General features: G+C 42.5%; 2 protein-coding genes across 4 annotated transcripts in view; both read right to left on the bottom strand.

The window, feature by feature from the left end:
• phip (pleckstrin homology domain interacting protein) overlaps window positions 1-11672 on the bottom strand; it is a 34580-nt gene extending 22908 nt beyond the window's left edge. Inside the window, exons 1-8 of one of the 2 annotated variants that reach the window (XM_061813077.1) lie at window positions 7908-11672; window positions 7722-7780; window positions 7591-7620; window positions 7377-7436; window positions 4269-4419; window positions 3497-3595; window positions 2788-2948; window positions 169-390 (exon numbers count right to left, since the gene is read on the bottom strand). In XM_061813077.1, the coding sequence (XP_061669061.1) occupies window positions 169-390; window positions 2788-2948; window positions 3497-3595; window positions 4269-4419; window positions 7377-7436; window positions 7591-7620; window positions 7722-7780; window positions 7908-7938 (813 nt within the window). In that variant the 5' untranslated portion in view covers window positions 7939-11672. The remainder of the gene's footprint in view (window positions 1-168; window positions 391-2787; window positions 2949-3496; window positions 3596-4268; window positions 4420-7376; window positions 7437-7590; window positions 7621-7721; window positions 7781-7907) is intronic. The other variant, XM_061813078.1, reaches the window with a different exon arrangement.
• Window positions 11673-12660: 988 nt separating this feature from the next.
• Window positions 12661-18758, bottom strand: hmgn3 (high mobility group nucleosomal binding domain 3). Of its 2 annotated transcripts, none has more exons than XM_061813083.1 (6): window positions 18584-18758; window positions 17496-17546; window positions 17275-17304; window positions 15196-15246; window positions 14951-15049; window positions 12661-13306 (listed from the first exon to the last, which is right to left on the bottom strand). In XM_061813083.1, exons 1-6 carry the CDS (start codon window positions 18596-18598, stop codon window positions 13265-13267), a joined length of 288 nt encoding a protein of 95 aa, XP_061669067.1. In that variant the 5' UTR covers window positions 18599-18758; the 3' UTR covers window positions 12661-13264. The 2 variants fall into 2 exon arrangements, with proteins under 2 accessions (XP_061669067.1, XP_061669066.1); XM_061813082.1 differs by lacking the exon at window positions 12661-13306 and adding an exon at window positions 13318-14826.
• Between the last annotated feature and the right edge of the window lie 3846 nt (window positions 18759-22604).

Here is a 22604-nt window from a genome sequence, read left to right as displayed (position 1 = left end):
TAACAGAGACGACGCCTTTTAATAAGGTGCATCTTATGGTCGCAAAAATAGGGTAATATGGAAGAGTTTGTTTGTCCAAACGATGAACTGTGATAGGGGGGCCCTGTCAAACAATGAACCACAATACAGCGGTGGGACCCTCAACTCTCATAGCTGGGCACTCCTCACCTGCAGGGAAGTGATGGATGCGGCGTGGCCCTCCAGCACGGCCAGCGGCGCACACGTCTGCAAGCACCACACGCGGATGGTCTTGTCGCAAGAACCGGCGGCGATCATGGTGTTCTCGTAGCTCACGGCCATGTCAGAGATCTCGGCTGCGTGCCCACGCAACGTTGCGAGCAGACAGCCATTGTCTGTGCTCCAGATCTTCACCAGGCAGTCATCAGAGCCCTTAGGACGAAGCAGTCCATACGTCAAGACCGACTAACGTTTTTAAAGCAATGTGTGGGCGGCCAAAAAGTCATACAGTACGGATCTGTATTTTGGTACCTTTCAGATTTTCCCCACACAATAGGACCACAGAAGCAGAAGGAACCACAATTACACCAGGGTGCAAACTGCCAAAAAGTGGAACGGTAAGGATTGCTTATTTTGATACCCTCTAATAACTTTTAAAGTTGGAATCACAAAAATCAAAAGGTGCCAAGAAGTGGTACAGAAGGCCTGCTGTACTTTGGTACCATTTGTCACGCAACCACAATAACATTGGGGTGCCAAAAAGTGTTATGGAAAAGATCTGATCTTTGATATCCTTCAAAACTGAGAGGGGAACCACAACAGCATTATTATGCAAAGAGTGGTTACAGGACTGATGTGTTATTTTGGTAACTTTCAATATTTGGTAAACCTTCCAGACAATAGAACCTCAACAACAGAAGGAAATATCTTTACAACTTTGGACAATAGAAACATGCCAACGTAATGTGATTTTTGAACCCTTCACAAAATTTTGAATAGGAACCAACGCCGATGATGTCAAAACAGTTGCGATAGAATCTCAAAAACACAATCTATAGTGACTATATATATATATATATATATATATATATATAGTTACTGTACTTTAGTACACCTCACTATAATTGACACTAGTATTGTTTTTTTTGTGTGTGTGTGGGGGGGGGGCTCTAGTCTACTTTCCTTTGAAAAAAAAAAAAATGTAGTGCCACCAAAATGTGGTATGGTACAGGTCTGTTATTTTGCTACACTTGACGAGTCCTTCCCAGTACTAATGCGCTCTTCAGACGTACACTGGTGCCTTGAGATACAAATCTATTTTAACAAGGAAAATACCACTCTATAATCTTGCACTTTATAGAGACATACTGTAATAACAATTTCAAGAAAATCTAAAGAATTAAACAGTTTGTACAACACAATTTAATGGTTTAATTCAATTCATTGTACTGCTCCTTCTGGTGCGCTTATTGTAGCCATCAGGGGGCAGTATCACAAAATCATAGACAAACGAATAAGTTATCACTACTCAATATAGTGCAAAAAATGCAAGTCTTAAATTCACAAAGGATAAAGAACATATGTCTGCGAGTACTGTGACATTGTATGTCTACATCTGTTGCTTGACTGTTTTTGTTCAATATTCCGTAATGAGTTTTACCACCCTGACTACCGACGATAATCGTTAGTATGTCTATGGCCTTTTCCATTATGATTTAGCATTAAGTTAGGGGTTTGATTTCTAAAGCAAAGTTGATTCATTTGAAGTGCTCAATTTATAGCTTTGTTTTATGTTTATGCAACTAAAAGTGCCATTAAACAGCTTAAAGCCTTTTTGTTTTAAAAGAAATCTTCACTAGTATCTGCCAAACCGCTGCTTATTTTTAAGTGAGTCTCAAGTCTGCACTCACAAGTCAAAGCAGCATATATAAATAAATACATAAACACAATTTGCCCCACATCTCAAAACACTGTCAGGTCACTCACATCTCAAGGCACCACTGTAATGGGGAGCATCAATAGCTTACAGCTCCTTAACCCAAACAGTCAAGGAAAAACAATCAACACGTCAATCACAAGGTAAAACAATATAAATATGATTATCAAAAGAGACTGCAAACAGGAGGGGGGATGGGGGAGGGGAATGAAATGAGGGAGACGAAGGATGAATGTTAATTCTGGCATTTATCCAGCAAGCGCCTCAGAGGAAAGACATTCTCTCCAGTTGTGAGGAGGTAAAGCGGGAAAAAAAGAAAAGGGGGTGCGGTGTTAGGGAACGGAACAAAGGAGGGGCTGCATGGGAGGGGAGGAAAAATACGGCACATGCGAATGAGCAGAGGAAATGTACAAACTCAAAAGAGTGATACCAAAGGAATCAATCTAGTACACTCCCGACCCCCCCCCCATCACCCCTCCTTGCCGCTCAGCAGCCATTTATCCACATTTAAAGACGGGAACCGTGCAAATGGAAACGGCCAGTGTCAAGCAAACAAAGTCAGACAATCAAAAGACAACACTGATGGATAAACCGTTCATTCAGACAATAACGGGAGAGCCAAACAATTACGGGAGTGTGTGGGTCCATGAACTACGGTACACACACATACACACACACACGTAGACACTGTTGTCTTGGTACCCTGAACAACCTTTGACATCTATTATTGTATTTTGGGACCCTCAATGAATCTGCTACTCGAGTACCCTTCAGAACTTTTGACAATGGAACAACAAAAGAGCAAAGCTGCCAAAAGTGGCACTGTATACATTTTGGTGCCTTTCACAACTATAACTGCACACATGCAAGCACAAACAAAAACACACACTTACAGTGAAAATGCGCCGTCCAGTCCTGTCAAAGGTGACGCAGTAGACAGAGGAAAGATGGCCCAGGATTCTCTTATGCATTTTCATGTGCTGATACACTGCGGTGGGCACCAACTGGCGCAGGCGGTAAAAACCATTTAGCCGCCGACCGTGGCTCGTTTCAACTAGGACAGAAAATAGAGACACGCATAATATGAGGACACAAGACTTCAGTCGCAATATCAACATTTGTCTGAACTACCCCCAATTATATTACAAATTATAAAACGTTTACTTATAGCGTGCAAGCAGTTTTAAGAGCAGCGTGTCAAACAATAGCTGTAGATCAAAGCATTACCATGAGCAACAAACCTCATTAAATTTCACCACAGTAAGCACTTAAAGGATTAACTCTACAAGAGGTTTTTTTTTTTATTACACCCCCCCCCCCACACACACACACACACACATCAGGTGAGGCATCAAAAACTGACTGTCATATAGTGTGCAGGTTTGACAACTTGGTTCTTGACACTTGTTGACTGCTTTGCAACTTTAAATAATGAGCAAAAACAGCCTGTTGCAAAGTATGCATAAAGGCTGCTGAAATCATCCAACTAGCTGTCTATTTTCTGAGCCGCTCATCCTCATGAAGGTCGCGTGAGTGCTGCGTTCACAGTATACCATCAGTGAATGCGATTTCGAATGGAACAAAACCACAGGTGCTCTTTACCGATGTTGGCCGGGCTCCCGTAGATGATGGGGGGCTCTGGCGGTCGTCCGCAGTGAAGCGCCGCCAGTGCTGAACCCTTCCAGACCACATGCTTGCAACCTGGGCAACACCACAACCAAAAATGACGTGCAACACAAGCACCGGTGGGTATAATGTGGTAGACCTTCATTCAATATCCTTGATGTCCATCTTGAGGTGCATGTACCGTATTTTCCGCACTATAAGGCGCCCCTAAAAGCCTTTAATTTTCTCAAAAGCAGACGGTGCGCCTTATAATCCGGTCCGCCTTCTATGTGGATCAATATTGAGCCTTTAGTGCAGCTCCATCTAATGGATGCATAACGCAACGCCAGCCTCTACTGTAGCGTCTATGCTATGCGCCTTATATGTGAAAAATTTTAAAATGGGCCATTTATTGAAGGTGCGCCTTATAGTGCGGAAAATACGGTACTTTAATTCTTTGTCCACAATACTAAGATGGTAAATTGCAGTAGTAGAACAATTGTGTCTTACCAGTAAACAAACATTTCCGCTAAAGCCATCAACAACTGCATGAAATTTCTTTCTGCACACTAGTTGAACAACTTTGCCATACTGGCAAAACAGTACTTATTTGTCATCTATGATAAGACTGTACTAGTACACCAGGCACTGATAGAAGGAAAAGTAAAAGAGTGTACTAGTACGTAAACCTTAAGATGGATATCAAACATATCGAATGGATGTGCCTTTCCATATGTGTGATTGGTATGAAATACGTAAATCTGCTCACTCTTGGTCGTGCGGAGGAGATTCTGTCGGCCCGCCCCCAGGAGGCTGGTGAGTCCCGGCACGCTGGCTGGGACGTCCCGCTCCAGCAGGGGACACACTCTGGAGCATACGTGCAGCAGGTGCTCAGGGCTGATGTGGCGGTACAGCTTCACCTACAAAATAATAATAATAACACCACCAATACACACACACACACACACACACACACAGTGATGGTCAAATCAAAATACTGCAGGTTACTGCTCTTGCGTTGCTTTTGTAGGAAGCGTCAAGGAATGTCGTGCCTTAGTACTTATTTTCAAACACTATTTCACTGTGAATACGCTGTCAGTCCTGAAATATTTTAAAAATTATAATTGGAGTTGAGTGCATTATATATCCAACTTGAACACAAAATGAATGCAACACTAGCACGTACACACACACTGATTTCCAAGGACAACTTCAATATTACTTTTTAGGAACTTTCAATGTAACATTCAAAAATACCAAGTTAAATCTATTACGTTTGCACACAAAGATCATTCAAAAACATTTTTCCTTTTTACCCAAATCAAAAGAGATGGTCGAGAGTGATAAATCACGGCAAATGTTACGTTAATGCCAAAGGAGGAGACATTTTAAAAAGGTGAGCACCTTTATATTGCATTTTATGTCTAATCTAAAAAATAAATCATTCAGTCATGCAAAACAAAGTGACATAATTTCAAACACTACTCAAACCTTGAAAATGAAACACACTTTAAAGAATTTGGAGGACACGTGGAGCCGAGCAATTCTCCAGCATGTAAAAAACAAGAAACATAATAATGTATAACACACGTTCCATTGAACATGAATTAACGCTGTACCAAGATTATACTTAATTTACCAGTGTTTACCTTGAGTTGCATAAAAAAAAAAAGGGATTACATGTGGTAAGATACATTTGTGTATATTTAATACATTTACAAATCTAAACGCACATGTACACAACATACAACACTGTACTACAATAAAAAAAAAAAAAAATTGTAGCATGTACAACGCCATAACCCTCTACTAGCACCATCTGTGTTTAATTCTAATCCGGTACGGTGTCTTTTAAAAGATTACAATAAATCTCGTGGTTTGGGTTGCCTTTTATAAGTACGTTATATTTCAGTGACTCATTAACCACACGTGACCTGCGCATAGGTTTAAATACAGACATGCAACACACACTTTGTCCATTTCCTTATCGGTGCATTAAAAATCCTCTTTAACACACGCACACACACAAATTAATGACTGCCCATAATTACATCCAACATCTTTGCAGTAACTGGGGCCATGATCAGCCACAATACACACACGCCCGCACTCAGTGGCAATAGTAACATTTTTTTTTTCATCTGCACATAATGGCTCACTGCACATCATTGCAAAAGAAACCATATTCGGAAGTGTCCATTTCCATGCAGCACGGCACGCCGAAAATCAAACGTAACGCTAATAACACAACATGGCAAGATAGCTTGTCATTCACTAAAAAATATTTCTATATATAAACGTGCACAGCCCTTTGTGTATAAATGCAAATTTAATGTATTAATTTAATTAATGCATCTTAACTAATTACCCTTAATTAATAACAGTATAATAATAATTCTCAATCTCCATCATAAATGCACAATCCACTAGTGAGGTAGCAAAGCAACAACAACAACATAATATTAATAATTAAACAATTAATTAACGGAGACGTGACATAATCACACAGCAAGTTTTGTTCTTAAAAATTAAAATCATTTGCTGTATTTTTTAAGAGAATAATAGAGAACGCAGCCTTTGATTGACAGGCAGTGGGCGGGGCATGCAGAGAAAGAGCGTGCACAGCCAGAAATATATTATACTCAATAATTCCATAAAGATTACCTTAACATCCTCTAACAACCCACGTATAGCAAAAGGACAATAAATGTGAGTCGCAAAATTCATGTGAGTAAAATCACGCTCAAAATTCAACTATGGTGATTGCTAATGATAACTGATTAAATCTTACTTAATATTAATATACCATGTGAATAGCACATGTACGGCTCGAATTCAATTTACATATAGTCAACCATAGGACGGTTGGTGCATTCTCTCCACACCCTATCATGCCATAAAGCCCGCATTTGAGATTTTCATTTGCATAATTACCACATTAATTAACTGCATTATTTGTACATATGCAAATGAGAAACAGTCGCTCAGTCATATGGATTTGTGATTCTGGGTGTGTGGACAAATGCAAAAAGAAGAGCCAAACAGTTGTTGGAGAGACGCTCATCTGGTTTTGGACTGCTGCCGAGGTGCCCTTGAGCAAGGCACCGAGCCCACCACGAGGTGAAGTCAGAGTGAAAGGTGCTGGTTTCACTCTGACATCTGCCCTCGGATGCTTGCATGCGCGCCGAGATCGGGTTCTCGGTGTGTTGTGCAACAGCACAGCGTGAGTCAAATTTCCCCCTTGAGGGATCCTAATAAATACAATATATTTTTAAAAATAAATAAAATAAGAGTTTGCGTTACCTCTCATCTCCGTGTCCAAAACAACAAAATCCTCCAAAGCAGGCCAAAAACAAAATACATCCACCGATACCTTCCTTACTTCCTTCCTTTTTTTTTTTTTGTCTTCTGCCAGTCAGATGCTAATCCAGATTCAATCCAAATAAATAGAATACATAAATAGAATAGAAGAAAGAGTTAAATAATCCCGTTTTGATCTGAGGAGCCGTGTTGTGTGTATAGGAGCAGACTGGAAGTAAGTGAGGGAGAGAGACGGTGCACAAGTCCACTCCAGCCTGCCTGCCTGCCTGCCTGCCTGCATGCACCCACAACACTCGTGACGTAGCAACAATTACACCAGCGCTAAAACTCCACTTTCTCCTTTCGGGACCTGCGTGGGACACCACCTGATTGAGGATCCCCGGTCCTGACTCCACCACCCCTATAAAAAAAAAAATCCTCACCTAAGCCCTAATTTGTATTCCACACCCCCTTAAAAGTGTTGCTCCTGTTTGCATTGCTGGAAAATGCGGGAAATTCAATTCGTAAAGTTAACGTGTGGAAAGTTTCTCCCTGCAAAAGACAGAAGCCGCCTTACCAAATCCTCATACGTCCCGGGGTGTTCCTGCCCGGTCCAGTCCAACCTCCTGGGCAGCAGCTAAAAGGGGAATAAATGCACAAAATATTTCTGAGTGTCATCGTTATTTTTTAAAAAAGTGAGGTTTTAAAGAAATGGCTACGAGAAGTGAAGCAAAAAAAGAGGGGGGAAAGGGGGTAACTGCGGCGCCCGCGCATCTCTCCACTCCACTTACCTCCTTATCCTCCACCTCCCTTATCAGCGTCTGAAAATGGATTAAAAAAAAGACAACATGACGCCTCATGGCCGCCTTGATGTGCCCGAAACGAGCCACCGCCACCACCCCCCGATTCTCAAAACACCAACCTCGGCTGCTTCCTGGCAAGGTCCGGCTTCGAGAAAGCGGGCGATTAGGAAGTAGAGCTCTGGTGTGGGTCGGAGGGGACACAAGAAGAAGAAGAGGAACGGGGGAAGCTGCGTTACAAGAGGGCTGCCGAGCGCGGGGAGGGAGACGGGGGGAACCGAGAACGACAACCTCGGCCCGCTACTCACCAGAAGTCAACTGCGAGGTGTGCGAGGCCATGTTTTCGCCGTGCTTCGGCGGGGGGCAGCGCCAGAGCCGGAGCCGGAGCCGGGCCGCTGGGTGTCGGTGGCTGCCCTGTAGCTGTCACTGTTTATCCACCAGGAAGAGGCTGCCTCCATTCAGGCGCTCGAAAACAGTCCCGGCTCGCCTCCGCTCGAGGTGCTCCTCCGCGCGGAGGCCCAGCCTAGTGCCAGCCGGCCGGGTTTCGACCCCAAGCACCGCCGCAAATATCACGGACGCAAAACGGGCACAATCATACGCTCTTGCGAGGGAAAATGTTGATTTTAGTGGTGGGATTTTAATATTCCGTTCGCATTTGATAGACATCCCCCTCCCCCTCCAAAAGGGAAAACGCGAGCCCTCCGCGGAGGGATATCAGCGGTGTGTTTCACGCATAGGCCAATGTGGAGAGGAGGTTGTAATGGCACCCTACTCAAGGAAGATTTTTTTTTTATATATATATATAACTTCGAATTACTTGATACTTAACATCTAGGGCATTTGACGACTTGTTAAGCAATGATTGTCCGTGAGTCGAGCCGCGCGGATGGACACACTCTTTTGAGATTTTCTAGACGTAAAACATGGCTGCCGTATCCGCGTGCGAGTCGGGCTAGCTGTTAAAAGCCAACGCAATGTTTGCTCGAGAATTTCGTTTTCGTGTTACTCGAGCAAGATGTTTTGCCGAAACACTCGCCCTCCTCGGCACCCTGTTTTTGACGCGGAAGAAGTCCACCTCTCGTCAACGCCGCCTGACACTAAAATGGGGGAAGGGTTGTCGTTAGCGGCACAGGGGGGGCAACGACGCAGCCCGATGATAAAGGAAAACCTCGTGAATGACTGAAACACGATGGAAACATTCAAGCTACGTTACGGCGATCATCACTGATTTGGCGACTTTACACTCCTCTCCTGGGTTTACTACAACAGTTTAAATTAATATAAAGTGACTCAAATACACACATTGACAGATGTTGGCCGACGTTGAGATTCACGATATTTGGGTGAAATGGCGTGTGAAAATCAGCAAACATAGATCTTCACCGAAATGAACTTTGCTCTTGAGCATAGAGGTCTACCTGTATTTAAATGTACTGGAGTGTTGAGCAGGTAAATAGTCTTGCCGGACTTTGTGAAAAATCATTAATCTTACTGTCGGATATACTTGTATAGTCAGCTCATACCTAAGTCACATTTGTTTTCCAGTTTATATTTTTTTTTCAGCATAATACGCATTATAATTTGGAAGTTAGCATTAAGGTGTTTGTTTTCTATTGTTTTAGCTCAGTTTGAAGAGTCCGCTACAGCTCTAGACTAAAATAATCGATTGCCAATAAACTAATCCTGATGGATATTTAACTGACACATGATTTCTTTATTTTTTAACTTGGGTTACTTCTAGTACACATAATCGCAGTAAGATCCATAGACAATCTTGCTCAAGGGTAGTCATCCTTCAGCTATCCTCCGTAAGCAAAGTGACATCCTGGGGAACTCCTGCACAACTTTGAGTCCCTCAAGTGTTCGCTATGTGTTCCAGGTCTTGACACTGTGAGATTGCTGCGCTGAAGCTAAGTTGTTGCAAAGTGAGTTGCATTCCTATAATAAGGATATTATTCATTCATTCACTTTCCGAGCCACTTATCCTCACGAGGGTCGCGGGAGTGCTGGAGCCTATCTGAGCTAACAACGGGCAAGAGGCAGGGTACACTCTGTACTGGCTGCCAGCCAATTGCAGGGCACACATAGACAGACAACTGTCATACTCACTATTACAATATACAATTTGGAGTCTCCACTTAATTAATGCATGTTATTGGGATATGGGAGGAAACCGGAATGCCCGGGAAAAACCCACACAGGCAAGGGGAGAACTCCACACAGGCGGGGCCGGGATTTGAACCCCGATCCGCAGAACTGTGAGGCCAAGACTCTAACCAGTTGCTCCACCATGCCGTCTAGCGATATTATATACGGAATATATTAAAGAGAAATTACAAGTGACATCTGATGAGATCAAAAACACACAAACAGATGCCCATTCAAGAGTCACATGCATTTGAATTAGTTTTCAATGTTTTTGAGGAATGCAGTGTCTAGTAATACCAATCTACAAATAAAGTGCTCATGAAAACGTCTCACCTTTTTAATTGAGCTGAAGGACAGCTACACTGAATCAAATCAATAAGAAATAATGGGAATTGTTTTAATAATTACAGTTAAAGCCAAAACTTTAGCTACACTGCAAAAAAGATATTTCATTTTCTTGGCCTGGTGTCTGAAGTCAAATCAGACTAAACCTCTCCTGTGTCAGGTCAGTCTTGATCACTACATTATTTAATTTTGTTAAATGACACAATAATGAGATAGAGAATTTTATACCATTTTGAGGTCAAAAGTTTACATCAACGAAAAGTACTTCTTTAAAAAACATGGGGAAGCCCAGATTATGAGGTCATTTGAATAAATTGACGGCACACTTACAACACTCTGCTTCCTTGTTTGAAATCATGGGAAAATCAAAAGAAATCAGCTAGGAAATCAGACAAACAATTGTGGAGCGGCACAAGTCTGGCTGATCCTTGGGTGCAATTTCCAGATGCTTGAAGGCACCACGTCCATCTGTTCACACAATTATACAGAAGTGGGAATATTCAGCCATCACATGCCTCAGGAATGAGACAGGCTCTGTGTCCCAGAAATGAACGTGTTTTGGTCTGAAATATGCGACTCAACCCCAGAACAAAAGCTAATGACCTTGAGAAGATGCTGGATGAAGTCATGGCAGTTAAGAAAATGAGCATTATTTACAGGCGCAGACCACAATCAGATCAATCACGATCCCAACTGCTGTTGACTTTCCTGTTTAATTGTTTTTTAACATTTTTTGTGTCCTCATTCACAGAGGTTGAAAAATAATTCAGCCTATTTCAGAGTCAAATCCCTCCTTTCAATGTAGGGAGTGAAAGTGAAACAAATACTCAAATACATTTCGTAACCGTGTCTGTGAATGGCGGCAGAGGTGCCACATTGGCTAATTGCTGACTTTTCACTTCCTGACGCAGCGCTTTTTTTTTTTTTTTTACTCGTCTATCCCACGTGGCCTCACACAAAAAGATGTACAACTACACACATACATGCAGTAACTCACATAGCTGTGTAGAGATCCCCCCCATGCGCGAAAAAAACAGCATCAAAAGTCACTGTGTAATGCACGGGATGCAGTAGCGGAGTCTCCCGACACGTTTATGATCATCATGCTAACCACCGTTAATATAATATGCAGGTCGAAGGAGGTGTTTGCTTCTCTTTGTTTTTGTTTGAACCTACCTGTTATTTGTGGAAAAAAAACTCACCGATTTGCAATGTTTTTGTTCCATGGAAAGAAGAAAAACCTCTCAAAATGATTTTGGGGCAAAAAAGGCAAATAAGATTACATTTGTGAAAGTGTAGTGCAAAAAAAAAATGGAACAATTAACCTATCTTACCTTTGCTTTCTTTACATTCTATTTGATTATTACTTTCAGCACAGTGGTGGAGCTGCAGGGCGTTGGTCTCAGAGTTCTGAGGACCGGGGTTCAAATCCCTGCACCACCAGTGTGGAGTTTGCATGATCTCCCCGTGCCAGCGTGGGTTTTCTCAAGTTGCTCCAGTTTCCTCCCACATCCCAAAAACATGCAACATTCATTGGAGAGGGCGGCACGGTGGATCAGCTGGTAAAGCGCTGGCCTCACAGTTCTGAGGACCCGGGTTCGATCCCGTCCCCGTCTTTGTGGAGTTTGCATGTTCTCCCCGTGCCTGCGTGGGTTTTCTCCAGGCACCCCGGTTTCCTCCCACATTCCAAAAACAATGCGATATTAATTGGACACTATAAATTGCCCCAAGGTGTGATTGTGAGTGTGTCTGTTTTTCTCAATGTGCCCTGCGATTGGCTGGCAACCAGTTCAGGGTGTACCCCGCTTCCTCCCTGTTGACATCTGGGATAGGCTCCAGCACCCCCCGTGACCCTAGTGAGGATAAGCGGCAAAAGAAAATGGATGGGTGGATGTTTTTGGGATGTGGGAGGAAACTGGAGTGCCCGGAGAAAACCCACGCAGGCACGGGGAGAACATGCAAACTCCACACAGGCGGGGACAGGATCGAACCCGGGTCCTCAGAACTGTGAGGCCAACGCGTTACCAGCAGTGCCCATCCCAAACACATTCAACATTAATTGGACACTCTAAGTTACCTCTCGGTGTGATTGTGAGTGCGGCTGTTTGTCCCCATGTCCCCTGCGATTGGCTGACAACCAGTTCAGGGTGTACCCCGCCTCCTGCCCATTGACAGCTGGGATCGGCTCCAGTACTCTCTGCGACCCTCGTGAGGATAAGCAGCAAAAGAAAATTGATTGATTAATTGGAGACTCTAAATTGCCCATAGGTGTGATTGTGAGTGCGACTGTTGTCTGTCTCCACGTGCCCTGCAATTGGCTGGTAACCAGTTCAGGGTGTACACTTTCTCCTGCCCGTTGACAGCTGAGATAAGCTCCAGGACTTCCGTGACCCTTGTGAGGATAAGCAACTCAAAAAATGGATGGATGGATATTATTATTGATTTGATGATTATTGCCCTTTGATTTGATTCAGTCCAGTGCGGGGCTCTGCTGCTTAGAGTCCAAAAGCGACTAATAAATGGAGTCTTGCAGAAGGAAAAAAGGAAAGTTGTCAACTTTTTCTTTTTATTTGAAAATACTTTCCCCAACAGACTGAAGCCAATTGAGGTGCCTCTAGAACACGAGCACCGCTGCTTATTGCTATGTCACTCCGCAGCAGGACAAGGGAATTGGGGTGTGTGTGTGTGTTGGCGGGGGGTTTGGGGGTCGGGGGTGGGGGTGGCTGAGTGTAAGAGACAGAAAAATGTTGGGAAGTCCAACGCAGAAGACCGAGCATCTCGCCCCCAGCCCGGCACACGCATACAAAAAGAAGCTAATAGGCATTCTGAAAAGGAAGATCTGTAAAAATGCTGCAGTTGTTCTCCACAGTGACTGCCACTTTCTTTAAAAAATATGACAACTACTCATAAAATAAAATGACTACAGTGGAGATCAGGATGAAGAACATATGCAGCTGTCCTATCTTAAAAAAATAATAGAGTAAAAACATAAAGTTTGGATTATGAAGGTACTGTTAGGATTTTAAAAGGAGTGTGGACATGATATGGAGATTTTTGGGAAACGATGGGCGTTCATGTCTAGCATCTATCACAAGTCTACAAAAAATTTAGCATGTTACAAAAAACTTGTCGGTAGGAAAAAGGGAACAAAAAAAAGTGGCGCCCGTTGTCCTTATGCCTTTTCCTCTGTGGCTTCCTCGGCGCCCTCAGTTGCCTGCGGGGGAGAAAGACGGCAGCGATTAAGACTTTTACAAAGAATTTTTAACGTTAAAGATGGACTGCAACGCACTGCAAATACACAAGATTAAAAGAAATTTTACAGTCCAACCTCTAAAGTTGTAGGATTTAGAATTCGACCGACAAAGTCGCACAAAACTTCAGTTCAAATTGTTTCCATTGCATTCTTCACAAGAACTCCGTTTAGTCAGCATGAAAGAATCATTTTCTTTTATTTTTTGTGACACTTAGCGCCTCAACTACTGACGCTCCTAAAAAGGAAGTAGCCTAGTCGGGGCCTTTTCCTGCTGGTTTGGATGTAGAAAGGTTACCACAGAAAGCAGACCTGGCTTTGCTTGCCATGAGGAGGAGATTAAATGATAAGAATAAAACATTTGAGACCATGCTAGGTTTTATTTTGAGCAAACATTTGTATTGTTAAATACGCTACATCCAACCAAGTTAATCAATTCAAAGTAGTGGAGGTCTCAGTCCATCACTATTGCAACCTTAACCACGTCACGGTTCGAGAGCTCGGGACAAAGCGAAACTGCATTCATACATTTTCCCCCTCTCCATTTTCTGCTCTTTTCATCCTACATCTTATGACTAAGCCTGTATTTTTTTTTTTTTAAAAAAGCAAAGTTCTGTAGAAGTTTTTTAGAGCTCACAAAATAAACACTCGCAGAAATGTTTTCAGCTTGAACAAGAGGGTCTGATTTTAGATACCGTAATTCCCGGCCTGCAGAGCGCACCTGGTTACAAGCCTCACCGAGTACATTTGTAAAGGAAATACTATTTGGTACATACATACGCCGGAGCTGTGTAAAACCCGCAAGTGCCCAGATTGAAACCCGCATTGAAACACGAGATATTTAGACTGAAAGACGGTACACAGAAATAATTTAACACTAGTGTGGTGCTAACGCTAGCTAGCTAGCTAACGTGAAAATAAAACGTACCGGTAAATGTCACTGAGACACGCCAGTAAGACAGCAGCAACACGCTAACGCTAGCGCAGCGCTAACAGCGCCGGTAAAAGTCACTTCCTTGGCACATATATTCCACCGGTCCCATTCTTACCCTTAGCCACTCGAGTGCCCTCTTGCGGTCGCGAGAAAAAATGCACAAATTAGCCGCATTACTGCATAAACCACAGGGTTGAAAGCGTGTGAAAAAAGTCGTGGCTTGAAGACCGGAAATTACGGTACATGGATGGAAAATTCCCCTCTGGTGGACTTCAAACTATCGTCAAATTACTTGGTTAATCTTACGGAGTACGGCAGATAGTAAAAGGCTCGGTCGACGGTGCGCGATGGCGCCGCTAAATGCAGTGTGAAAAGGCTTGAATGCTGAAGGTGAAGCCGTGAGTTAGTAGGGCACACGCAAAAAGATGAGTTAGCGTGACACTCGCGTACCCTTCACTCTGACTGTCTCGCTCTGCCCTCGCACTGACATGGTGGAGGGAGCCGAATTTCTGATGGAGGACACACTGACAGACGGACGACACACAATGATCTGCGTGTGCGTGCATGCAAGGGTGTGCGTGCGTGTGTTGAAACACAAGTAAACAACATCATTATTAAATGTTCTTATTTTGTATATTTGTCGTCCCCCCCCCCCCCCCCATCCCATCTCAAACCTCGTTAGCCTTGGCATCTCCGTTCTGGGCAGGGCCGTCTTCCTTCTTCCCTTTGGTGGCGGTTTTCCGTGCCTTCAGCCCCTTTTCATCAGCCACCTTCTGCAGAACGAGTCGTGAAAAAGTCGATATTAGTTCCATTCACTGATCGGTAAGATGGATAAATGGTGGTGGGGGGGGGACGTCGGCTTTGGAGATGCTTGATAAGATGCACATTTTCGGACAAAGTGTGTACGTGCTTCACTGACCTTGACGACAGCCTTCTTGGGTTTGGCCTCGGGCTTCGGCGGTGCAGGTTTCTGGAGGACCGACAGAACCTAGTTAGACTCAGTCTGTCTGTTAGACGATGGACCTTTCCGACCTGTCAATCACTCGTACGATAATAGCCAATCAGATAGCCGCATTGTCTTAACCCCTGTCTTGACACGCCCCTCCCACCGTATTGTCCCACAAGCAATGCTGGTTGTCAGTTGCGTGTGCTTGGAAAAGTTAATGTTACGAAGGAAATGGTCCTCAGGTGCACTTGGGGAACGTGTAATTCTGATGAAAGATGTCCTGCTAGGTTACAAGGGGCCCGCTTGATTCAGTTTCCAAAGCCTAAAACACAGTTGACGAAGTGTCTACGATGGCTTAAGGCTCGCGGAAGACCGCACGTACAAATAAACGTAGACAATATCAACAAACACTAGGAGGTATGTTCGAAGGTAAGTGAGGGAGAAGTATCTTCTCTGAGCTTGATTGAATTATTATCAGTGCTTTATACATTGCAGGAGAACAACTTTTACTTTGTTAGCGTATCACTGACTTGCTGAATGAAGTGTGTCATTTTTTATGTGGAAGAGTCGGTCGGGTTAGTGATACGTAAATGCGCCATGTCATGGAAGAGAAATGTCTATTTGCCCATTTGTATCACATCGGACTTTTAAGACAGAGCGCTGGGTTCCATTACAAGCCAAATGAATACACTCACTCACTTCTGAAGTCTACAATGATATCACTCGCGATCATTCCAAGTAAAAAGTACTCACACTGCTTTACATGCGCAGTACGATTCCACTATTTTATCAATATGAACTTCGTGAGGCGTCAAACTTTTTTTTGCATCAATCGCCAACATTTCGCTGTAACTCTTGACAATGCGTCGTGCTGCGTCTAAAATCTTAAATTCCGTGTACATATCCTTGTGTGAAATAGTTGAGACCTCTCTGTAGAACTCTCTTGGACAAGTCTGACGCATTTGGCAAACATTTTTTACCCCAATATTATCTGGAATACACGATAGAGAATCCACTTCAAACATGTTCTCTCCAATCGCCATTTTGGAAGCTTGTGGGACATGGCCCAGGGGGCGGAGCTTAAGATCGGCATCGGAAAGGTCCATTTTTGGTACGATTTGTTTATCTTTACTTCTTTTTTCCTCATGTGTACATTTACGTGCAACTCAATGGAGCCGAGTTATGTCGTATGTTTTGTTTTGCTTTGTTGTGGAAGCGACGACAAACTCTCCAAGATGAATTTTCCTTTGAAGGAGCTCTGGAAATGTAAAAAAAGTGACCCTAAAATGGCTACTTTAAAACAAAATCTTTATAGGCCTAGGTTCATGACACCATTTTTTTTATACGCATACTCATGATAGACATACTTACCAAATGTCATAGTGCTAAGTGGAACTAGCTTTGGGGCTGCCATTTTCAAATTCAGTTATTAAAAATGTTGTTATTTTTTGGTCAGGACTCATCAAAGGTCATCGCCAGGCTCCACACAGAGGCAAGGACGACGACTTAAAATCATTGTCTGCGAACAATGAAGATTATTGAAATCTTTTGGTAAGAGTTTTACCCTTTAGAATGTAATAAATGTATAATGTGTGCTCCCAATGGATGTCGTCGTGTATAAAAGTACATTTAAAGGGCAACGATGGTGAAACATGCACACAACATTGAACAGACGTGCAAAGACACCATGCAGAGTTCTACGTACACGTTTAAAAAAAAACAAAAACAAAAAACGGGCTGGGTGGTGAAGCAGTTTTCCAGGAGAGCTCTTGTCGAGTTTAACAAATCTCACCACGGTTTTATAGACCTGGGAGTACCACGTGGTCTACCCAAACAGCTCCCACAAATTTAGAGGTATACAATTGTCCAAAAATGTGTTGAATTAACATTTTAGTCGTTCTAGTCCGACCCGTTATTAGTGAATTATTTGCTACTGCACCACACAGGACAAAAGACAAACATATAAAAGACGGAAATAACAAAACAAGCGCAAGACTTTGACGCTGAAGAATAGTGGTGAGGACAGCGAAGGGGGAGGAGGACCAAACTTACCGCTGACAACCTCTCGGACTTCCTGGTGGGCTAAGATGATCGTTAAGAGTGCGAGAGACAGCGACAGAAAGAGAAAGAAAGAGAGAGAAACATCAGTTGCACCTCCGCTGTCTTAGTCTTTACCTGGTCTGCTCGCTGCATGGCTGCTTCTCATGATGAGGAAAAAAATCAAACACAAGCACACGCAAACACACACACACAAGATGTACACTAATTTTTACCTCTTGCTTGGTGACCTTGGAGCTGTCCTTGCCCTCGGGACCTTCGGGAGACTATCAAGGAGAACAGAAAAAAAAAAAAAAAATCAGTGCACTAAAAGCGAACTTTTCTGACAGCTGGAGTTGAACAATTGTGAAAAGTTGAGCTCGGGACAGATGAACGCAGCGAGCCCGCTGACGTCATTTTGGATTTTATATGAAGACGCAACAAAAACCGGCAACACAACAATCCTCAAAGTATATTTAAAACACAACCGCCTGACAACTTGTTCGATAGAACTTTGGCTGTGACTATCTATAGAATTTCTATACCACAAAATGTTTCTGTCGAAATTCCTACAGAATTTGTACAGAAAATAATTTCTGTAGAACAATTTTCAAGCAACATCAGAGCTGAAGTCGCATCATAAAATGCATGAAGTATTTGCTACAATTGCGCTTTTACAAAAATCATCTGATATACATTACAGGCCTCTTTCCCAATGTTTTTTTTTTTTTATATTTTGCGTATGCACCTTGATGTTGATAATGGAATCATCCCGTTTACATGATCAGAAAAAAAGCTGCCTACACAATCAGCGAATTACAAATGCGGGTTGCTCAACGGCGCATGCGCAGCACCCAGAACAAACAGGCGGGGAAGGAGGAGGAGAGACCACTCGGTGTTGGTTTAGGATAGGCCCGAACGCCCCCCAGCCTCACTCACACACACATACACAATGGCAGCATCTAGTTAGTGCTCGAACGTGAACAATGATGACCAAAACGACCCCGAGCGGTCTCAATATATTTTTCCCCGTTATTAATTGGTAATTATTCGTAACGTGACATCATTCGGAGCGGAAGCCTTCGTTACTAGATTGTCGCCATGTAACCACTCGGCGCGTCCTCGTGACATTTGTGCACGGAAAACAGAAAAGCAGACGGTTCAAAAACGAGAAAATTACGGAGAAAAAAAAAACCCAACCCCACGTGTTTTCAAACTTGCACTTTCACTTGTCCGGACCCGCGCGCGCGCGCCGCAGTTTTTCATCTTTCAACGGCTAAAATTGCGACGCGAACGAGCCGTCAATTGCAGCGGCGACACTCACCTTCCTCTTCGGCATTGTTGCTCGTCAACAGAAAAGCACCCAAAAAAACCCACGACGCAAAGCTATAAAAATCAACTCTTGCAAATGTCCACGCGGTGGGATAAATCCAACTAGCTCGAAATAGCGGATCGATATCTAAAAAGCACCTTGGCTAATATGTTGATTATTATGCACTCCCCCCCCCCCCCCAAAAAAAAAAAGTCTGTGCCTCGGCACGCCATTGGCCAAGGCGTACCAAATCCTATCCCATGCTGACTCCCCATTGGTCAGTGCTGTCTCCATGTAAATAACAGCGTCACGGATGTTTTGATTGACAGTCGCAACCTGCCGCTCCCAATTGGCTGAGCGGCCTGGTTGTGTCCCGCCCCTTCCTGCGGTCCTCAAGGCGAGCGTGACAGCCAAACCTGCCTCGCTCTCGGCGGATCTGGCGCACGTCGAAGCGTATTGTTGATTGTCTCCAGAAAACAACAACAACAACAAAAAGGAGCAGGAAAATCGGCACAATACCACGCGCCGACCACATCTAGAACAGCGGGCCTTGTGGGCTGTGGAATTTTACCAGTTCTATGGCAGACTGCTAAAGCGCATGGCAACAAAGCATACACACAAACGGGGTTTCGCAGTAAGATTATTTGGATATCACCGGTTAACAACAAAGTAAACTGATATTGCTTTACAGAGGCAAATAAAAAAAAAAAAAATCAAGGTCAAATCCTAAAATAAATGCATGAATGTAAAGGTAAAACAAAACACTCAAATGACAAAACACACACACGCCCGGTGACAAAATTAAGACTTGGGGGGTCAGATCCAGCCCACCACAAGATCTGATGTGGTCTACTAAAGCAAATAAATCATGTCAACATGTTTTTGGCTCATTTGATTTATTGTTTTAATTCGGCAGCAAAGTCTGAAATTTCAATTATTCCTCACTTAAACCACTTTGAAGATTTAACAAATTCTATTTTTAAACACAAAATGGACAAGAGTTGCATTGAAAAATATTTGCTTGCTACTATTTGCCCTGATGTCAAATTTTTAAAATGTAATTTGTTGTAAATGTGCAATATACCATTATTACAGGATACTGAATGTTATTTAGTGTTGTATATTTTTAACAACAAAGTGAATGTGAAATAAGAACTCATGGAAGATAGTGGAAAGAAAATATTTTAGAATAAATGATGGAAATTGTGTATGTGCAATTACAGGCTGTGGTAATTATACTTGTGCTATTCACTGACAGTGTTAGCAGATCTCAGGTGTTCAGGTAGTTTGTTCCACGATTGAGGAGCAAAGACAATAATGCTGCTTCACATTATTCGGTTCTGGTTCTGGAAGCAGTCAATAAGCCAGCACTGGATGACCGGAGGGGTCTGGAAGTCTTGTAGGGGAACTAAAATGTATTATACTGTAACAACGTAAGTAATAATAGTGCTAGGTTGGAATGTGATTGCTTCATTGGTGAAAATCAATGCTAACAACATAGAGCAAGGGTGACAAACCTTCGGCTTTGTGAGACATACATGAGCCAGCAGGAACCAGGCCAGAGCCAAGAATTCAAATTTTTGAGAAAGCTGAGTTTATTTTCACTGCTCACACTCAAGACTGATAACACACAGACCTGAGTGATCAAGAAATCACTCAAACAGAACCTGTCTGACAAGATGAAGTCAGCCAAAAGATCTCAAAATGGTGCAACAAAATGCCACAATCCAAAAAATTTCAAGAATAGATGAGAACTCAAGTAAGTGACAGCTGTCAATCATTAAGGGGTTGAATAGCTATTGGTCAAGCTTTAAAACTCCAACTAACCACAGCGAGAACCATGATCCACAAATGGAGAAAACACGGAACAGTGTTTAAGCTTCCGAGGAGTTTCCATTTTACAGAAGTTACCCCAAGAGCACAGGGGCGACTCATCCAGGTGGTAACAAAGGACCCAAGGACAACGTCTAAAAAAAAAAAAATGCAAGTCTCCCTGGCCTCAATTAAGGTCACTGTTCATGACTCAACAAGAAGAAAGAGACTGGGCACAAATGGCATCCAGGGGAGCGTTCCGAGGCAAAAACCACAGCAGACCAAAATGAACTTATTTTTAGGGGAGAAAAGAAGTATTTGATTGGTCGCCAAAACTTTTCGAGAGCATATTTTTCAGACTAACCAGTCAAATGTTGAACTTTTTAGAAGACGTGTGTCTCGTTACCTCTGGTCTAAATGTAACACAGCATTTCAGAAAAAGAACATAACAAAAGTCAAACATGGTGGTGATAGCGCGACAGCCTGGGGGTGCTTTACCCTTAAGGACCTGGACAACTTGCTGTGATTGATGGAACTGTGAATTCTGCTCTTTACCAGAAAGTCCGGTTTGGCCATCACCTTTTGACCTCAAATTGAAGTGCAATTGCATTCTGCAGCTAAGTAACGTTCAAAAACAACATCAAGTCAACTTCTGGAATTTTTCTGGGGGTGGGTGGTGGGGTTAATGTTTTGGAGTAGCCCCATCAAAATCCAGATTTGAATTTGATTGAAATGGCCTTTAAAAGGCCGTTCGTGCTTGAAAACCCTCACGTTGGCGACCTAAAACGAAATATCTCCACAGAGATGTGAAAGACTCCTTCCAAGTTATAGAAAATGTTTCGAATCAATTTGATGCAACCAGTCATTACATTTTGGGAGCAATTACTTATTCACACAGGGACATGTATACTGTATTTGAATTTTTTCCCACTTAGTAAATAAATCTGCATTTTAAGTTTACTTGAGTTTGCATGTCTCATATTTACATTTGCTTGATTATCTTGAAGTGGAGAAACTGCCCCCCCCAAAAAAAATGATAGGTTGCAAATAAATTTTTATGGAACTATATATTTACTGTATAATATAATAACCGTTGGGCCATTGCATCCTTTTCTTTTCCTAAATTTAGAATGTTTTTCAGTGGCCCCGGAAAATGATATGACAAGGTGAGATATTACATTGCTTATAATAGATGCATATACATTTGTAGTGTATATACTCGAGTGCTCGTTAATCCCGACAAAATCCAGAAGCATGCAAGACCTTTGTCTGTAACATCACACAAGTAGAAGTGTGTAGTGAAAGCCACAAAAAAAAAGACAAAAGAGCTTTTTTTGCAAACAAAACCAACACCCCCCCCAAAAAAATCCTTGTCATGAATCGTGCACGTGTCGCAAAACACACTGTCAGCGGAATCAAACAATGCAGCGCACACGTGTAATACGTCAAGCCTGTATGGAATTGTGTAGAAGTGGCCTGTATACAACATTACGGTATCCCATGTTAGTATTGGACAAGGCCTCCGTTTAGAATCTTTGTGGAACTTTTTGGACATTACAGGAGCATTAAAGGCTTCTATTATGATAAAACTTAAATTCTCTTCATTCAACAAGAATTCTGTTTGAAATGGCAAAACTACATCAACCAATATCAAGAGAGATTGACTGATATTGGGATTTCCTTCAAAATAGAAAAAATGTCCCACCTCAAACACGTCAATGCCCCCGTTTTAATCTCAGGTGTTAAATTATCATTAAACATTTTTTAAAATCACAGGCAACGTTTCAAATTTCACTTTTTAGATTCTTACCTGCCTGCTCTTTCTATTGGAATAAATGTTGAAAAAGCAAAACAATTCATCATTTAAAGGACTTGTGTTAGATATTTGACTTTGTTTTTATCTCTGGGGGCAAAAAAAATAAATAAATTCAGGCGATGTCATCTGGTACCGGGATGTGTCATGGTAGGTACGCTGGAGTTAAAAGACAACTGTACAACAAGACTATTTATTATTATACTGCATTGTATGTATTTGTGTAATTAATGGTTAGAGAAAATGTCATCACTCTGCAGTGAGTATATCTTGTATACAGTTAAAAGCATTTATATACATTCCATACAAATGTTTTTTTCCTCATTGGCTGGCATGAAAAAAATAACTTTTTTTGTGTTTTAGGCCAGTTAGAAAAAAAACAACTTTGTATTTGCTAAATGCCACAAT

This window comes from Syngnathoides biaculeatus, chromosome 23 (genome assembly GCF_019802595.1).
Source record: "Syngnathoides biaculeatus isolate LvHL_M chromosome 23, ASM1980259v1, whole genome shotgun sequence".
NCBI classification, from domain to species: Eukaryota; Metazoa; Chordata; class Actinopteri; order Syngnathiformes; family Syngnathidae; genus Syngnathoides; species Syngnathoides biaculeatus.
Note: the sequence above shows the minus strand (reverse complement) of the source record. Positions and strands in the feature narration are given on the sequence as shown.

Bases quoted from the DNA above. Each gene is read 5' to 3' on its own strand.
- hmgn3 (XM_061813082.1), bottom strand. The intron at 15,247-17,274 runs GTAAGTTTGGTC...TCGGTCCTCCAG, and splicing joins AGTCCGAGAGGTTGTCAGCG to AAACCTGCACCGCCGAAGCC. The intron at 15,050-15,195 runs GTCAGTGAAGCA...CTCGTTCTGCAG, and splicing joins CCAAGAAGGCTGTCGTCAAG to AAGGTGGCTGATGAAAAGGG.